This window comes from Hylaeus anthracinus, unplaced genomic scaffold, assembly GCF_026225885.1.
Source record: "Hylaeus anthracinus isolate JK02 unplaced genomic scaffold, UHH_iyHylAnth1.0_haploid 12103, whole genome shotgun sequence".
Classification (NCBI taxonomy): Eukaryota; Metazoa; Arthropoda; class Insecta; order Hymenoptera; family Colletidae; genus Hylaeus; species Hylaeus anthracinus.
In genome coordinates, this window is record NW_026534364.1 from 1 (window position 1) to 5051 (window position 5051).

Sequence of the window (5051 nt, forward strand, 5' to 3'; positions counted from 1 at the left end):
TCAGGGGGCCGTCCATATTTTATCTGATCGGTTGGCCTTCCCCCCCCCGGTTGACTCTAGTTTCTTTAGGACCATGATCAAAGAAGCGAACTTCTGGGGCAACGATTTCGTCATGTCGGGTAGCGACTGCGGCCACGTGTTCATCTGGGATAAAGACACGGCAAAACTGTGCATGTTGCTCGAGGCTGATCAACACGTGGTCAACTGTCTACAACCCCATCCGTATTTGCCTTTGCTGGCTACCGCAGGCATCGATTACGATGTCAAGCTCTGGGCACCCATAAACGACGAGTCCACCTTTGACGAGAACTTTGCCGAAGATGTAAGTCACATGAAGCCAGATATGGACAGAATTTTCATCTACATAACGAACTTTTAATATTGAATAGAAAAATATTTTTTAATCTGTTATTCGTTCAATGTAAAATTCTTAAATTTTGTCCATCTCTGCTACTAATGCACTGTTCGTGTAAACGGTACAACAATTTCTGGATATTTCCAGTTGAAAAAGAGGAACGCGATCATGTTGGAAGAGACCAGAGACACAATGACCGTACCTGCTACTTTTATGATCAGAATGCTGGCATGTCTCAATCAGATACGCAGAGGTAGTGAAAATTTATAATAATACTCCCCAAGACTTCCTGGTAGTTCACTACACTAGTATGACCGAAGATACGTAGTTAAGAAAATAATATACAGGAGAGTTTGGCAGCTTTTCCTGTTACGTGCAGGTATTGGAGTATATAACAGTGTAAAGAGTTTTGTCTCACCCTTATCGCGTTGTGAGTTTGTTTAACTTTGTGGTTCCAAACAGTACGCTCATGAATCTTCATCTTACGTTTTTGTTTTCTCTTTATGTCATTATTTTTTTTTTTTTTTTCAAAATTGCATAGCACAACGTTCATTCTGTTTTACTAGGTTTACTACTCGTTACGCGACCTGACGAATACAAAGAGAAATATTTAATATCGTGTTAACATAGAGTTAAAGGGAAAGAACGTCTTTGAGAAAAGGACAGAGTAAAGTACAAAGTCTTACATTTTTTCGCTTATCATTCCTAAGCCACTCAGAGGCTGAATATTAATAAAAAAAAAAGAAAAAAAAATGGTATTGTTAAAATTTTGTAATTTTCTATGTTACTGACAATATTTATGTGTATACAAGAACAGAGATACTAAATATTGCTCATATATATATATATATATATATATATATATATATATATCCTACCTATTTAAAATTGTTGTAGCGATGGAAATAAAGTTTTTAATCAAAACACAAAGAAAATATCTTTACTATACCAGAAAATGCGTGCATTCACGGTATGAAAAAGGTATTTTACACTATATGTATATATGTCCTTTATCATTAGATTTATTTATTTAGCACGTAACATATTAAAACGAGATTATACGAATACAAAACTATTCTTGAATTTTTTTTTCATTTATCCACGAAAATTCATTCAAGTTTTCCACAAATGCAACCGATAACAATCATTCTTCTCACTGTAATTAAACGTGGTTGTCAAGTGTATGCTCTTGAATGTTGTATGTCGATACGTGTACGAGATTCTTAATTTAGTACTTTATTTTATTTCAAACAAGATCACGCCACTTTTCTCTCTTTACGCTTCACCGACATAAAGCTTCTGAGTGTTATTCCCGTGATAATAATATTGCACAATTCTCGAGATACTGCTCTTTAAGAGCAATCGTAACTTTTAAATATTCAATACAACACATGACCACTTTCTAAAGAGCAACTATCTACGCATAGTACTAGTATTATTATATCGAAAACCAACGAAAAATCTAAGGGAACAAAGCATTGCACATTATTTCACGCGAACAGGAGATCAAGATTGGAATCGAAGATTGGCTGCTTCACGGTCATTTGTCTGAATGAGAAAGGAGAAAAACACAAAGTAGCTACTAGACTCGAGCAAGCTCAATTTGAAATAAAAATAAGAAATTTCCGAATAATTTATTTCATTTTTAGCTATATAATATGATAGTAAAGTTCGTATGGGAACCTGTTAGACACCCTGTATACTTGTGATTTACATAACTCAATTACCACATAGTCTAGGAACGATGAATACGACGATAGATACGTAAAATAGTAACGAAACACATTTCTTATACCAATTTCTTTTTCCTTTAGAATTTCTTTATCAATTACTTACTTTAATGGCGCAGTGAAATTTGTAATTTCGTTTATAAAAAAATTTAGAAGCGTACAAGCAATATTATTATCAAAGTTATCTCATATAATTTCTACAAATGTTATTTTAAAAGTGCCCAGGTATTGGTAGCTATTAATTATTTAGGTAATTCTGACTCTAAAACAGAATACTACAGAATACTTCCGGTTCTTTTGTAGGTCGCGGTCGGAACAGGGGGAGAAGCGGACACGAGCCCACCGAATTACGAGGTTGCTAAGCGATTTTCGACGAAATTTTTGGGAGGTCGGTCCCGACGACACAGCATATCACAATGTCGACAGTCCCAACCGACTAATCAGGTTGAAAAAAAGAAAAAAAAAGAAACACCACGTATTATTTGATTTATCGTTGCAAGCGTAATTTTCAATTAATTGTAAGAATATTCAATCATGATAAGCTTCCGTATCTCCAGTTATATCGCTCTCGGAGAGAGATAAGTCGTTTCTTTATTATATTTTTCTTCGCAAATTCTATTCAAGGCCCGATCTTCTCGATATGTACACGAAACTCCGTTACCACCAACGAATGTTTATCGCGATACAAACGCTATCTTGCCTTACGGAGCTGATCGAATTACCTGTCGTGTTTGTGTACGCCAATATTTTTCTTATTCTCTTTTATTTTGTGTGTGTACGCGTGTGCGTGTGACTCGAGCGAGATACTCAATGCGTCGCTCTAACTTTTATTTTCTTCTTTGAAATAGATCACCTGGCTGATTCGAAACATATAGCGATTACGTGGCGAATTTCACACGAAATAATGTTATTGTAACGATAGACACAAGTAATGGAGTAGATAACAGATAAGAGTGGGTTTAACGACCGACGCATTGTTCCGGGAGGCGAGGTGTGCAGGTGTTCCGAGGCTGTACTTTAAAAAAGAAAAGAAAAGAAAAAAAAAACACGAAGTCGCTAGTGCATTATACTTGTAATTTTCTACGTTCTCTTAATTCGCGAGCAGTAGAACGAGGAACGGTAACGAGCGACTCGTCGTGACCCGAATGTAAACGTTTCTATTGTTTCGGTTGGTTCCGCTTTGTTAATGTTAGCGCGTGTAGACGTTGCACGGCTAGATAAGCGAATGGCGGCGTGCCACTCGAAAGGCTTTAACTATTTTAACTCTTTGCGCTCGGATTACGCGTCGGGGCCGATATGGATTTGGGAGAGGAATTCTTGACACTTACAACTTGTAAGTACAGGGCGGTTGGAGAGTAATTGAACATTTTTAAAAATGTATTTTAGTGGCTAAGAATATTTTTGAACGTGGTAGACTAATCAAATCTCCGTTACCAATCGGATTAGAGTACGTTTTTATACGAAATAATCGAATTAATTGCGCATTTTAAACACAATATACAACCTTAGGGAGACATCTATTTTTTTTTTTTCTTATTGATCTCGTGCAAAAATAAATTTCTCTTCGGGTATATGTATTGGAAATAGTTATAAATATCGTGTAATGATCGAGACTCGTTGGGTATTGGTAGCACAAGTATCGTAAGTATGTAAATAATGTACAAATTGATGATGGTTGTTAATTTGTCGGGATGTGAATACGGGAAAAATATAAATGTAAGATTTAGAAATGAAAAAGATATGTTTTTATTTAAAAAGGTCAATAAGAAATGGCTACTATCCCTTAGGGTTGGATATTTTGCTATAAAACTCAATTGTTGAATAAAATATACTTTTCGAAATATTTAATTATTTTCTCGATCGCTCTGTGATAAGTGTGCTGTGCCTTAGATTGCTACTCACTAACATTCGTACATAAAACAGCGCTCCTGCATCCGTTACTTTAAGTTCTTCATTGTATTTATAAAACTATATGCAACCTAACTACAAAATGTTATTAGCATTAAATGAAAAGTACCACCTCAACTTCGAGACATCTTCATAGAGGATATTCCTCTCTACATGTAGAAAGAGTAAATATACAATTTACGTCCCTATTACGTGAACGTGTTAAAGAAGTACATATATTTTTTATATGTAGCAAGGGTAATTAGGAACATAACGCAACGTGAAAAATTAATCTACTACTTCGATAATTTATCAACATGTAAAGCAACTGTGTAGAGCATCTGTAATGTTTGAATATTAAGTGGGGTTAGTGTATATGATTTTATATGATGTATAATATATACATATGTTCCACAGAGGCTACAAGTTTGCAGGTGACAATCCTTTAACGCACTCGAGACTGCTACATTATTACGAAACTATTTTCAGTAGTCATCAATAATTTTTAGTTGCTGCCTCATCCTTTAAACATGCGATGTGCTACACGATTCGTCAGTCTCGAATGCGTTAAAAGTTCCGAACGCAAAGGGTCGAATTAACATTTATTAACAATAGACTTAGGATTTCGTTTGGTCGCAATGCAGACACGCTTGCAAGAAACGACAATGTTAAATTAATAAACGAAAAGGAAGTTGCAGTTTAAAAGGGAATTAAGAGATAATGATCATACTGTCTGTCAGTCGTTTCGAAACTAGAATACAATTTGGAGAGATTTAATTATACCCTCTCAAGGGTTCTAGTAATTTCAGATAAAAAAAACTGGGATCGAGGGTGATGATCGCCGGAATTGCATAACGGAGACGTGTGTATTTCCTTGTTTTATTTCTCTGAACATTAGGACAAAATTGTAATCAATCGCTTATCCGTTTACCGTAAATCCAATAATGTCTGTAATAATGAATTAGCGTTATATTAAATGTACCGATGAGAGATTTAATAATCACACTTTCCTCCTATCTTTCTCATTCTCATTCTCTCTCTCTCTCTCTCTCTCTCTCTCTCTCTCTCTCTCTCTCTCT

The 5051-nt window shown here is 35.3% G+C and overlaps 1 protein-coding gene across 2 annotated transcripts; it reads left to right on the forward strand.

Moving 5' to 3' along the window:
* The first annotated feature begins 36 nt into the window (after nucleotides 1-36).
* On the forward strand, nucleotides 37-2554 carry LOC128892601 (DDB1- and CUL4-associated factor 6-like). Of its 2 annotated transcripts, none has more exons than XR_008461112.1 (3): nucleotides 37-322; nucleotides 503-734; nucleotides 2389-2554. XR_008461112.1 is itself a non-coding variant. In XM_054153113.1 (3 exons), exons 1-3 carry the CDS (start codon nucleotides 74-76, stop codon nucleotides 2445-2447), a joined length of 414 nt encoding a protein of 137 aa, XP_054009088.1. In that variant the 5' UTR covers nucleotides 37-73; the 3' UTR covers nucleotides 2448-2554. The 2 variants fall into 2 exon arrangements, 1 of the variants encoding a protein (XP_054009088.1); XM_054153113.1 differs by having other exon boundaries at nucleotides 503-608.
* The last annotated feature ends 2497 nt before the right edge of the window (nucleotides 2555-5051 follow it).

Coding starts and splice junctions, on each gene's coding strand:
- LOC128892601 (XM_054153113.1), top strand. CDS start 74: ATGATCAAAGAAGCGAACTTCTGGGGCAACGATTTCGTCATGTCGGGT. Junction 323..502: donor ACGAGAACTTTGCCGAAGAT/GTAAGTCACATG, acceptor GGATATTTCCAG/TTGAAAAAGAGGAACGCGAT. Junction 609..2,388: donor TCTCAATCAGATACGCAGAG/GTAGTGAAAATT, acceptor GTTCTTTTGTAG/GTCGCGGTCGGAACAGGGGG.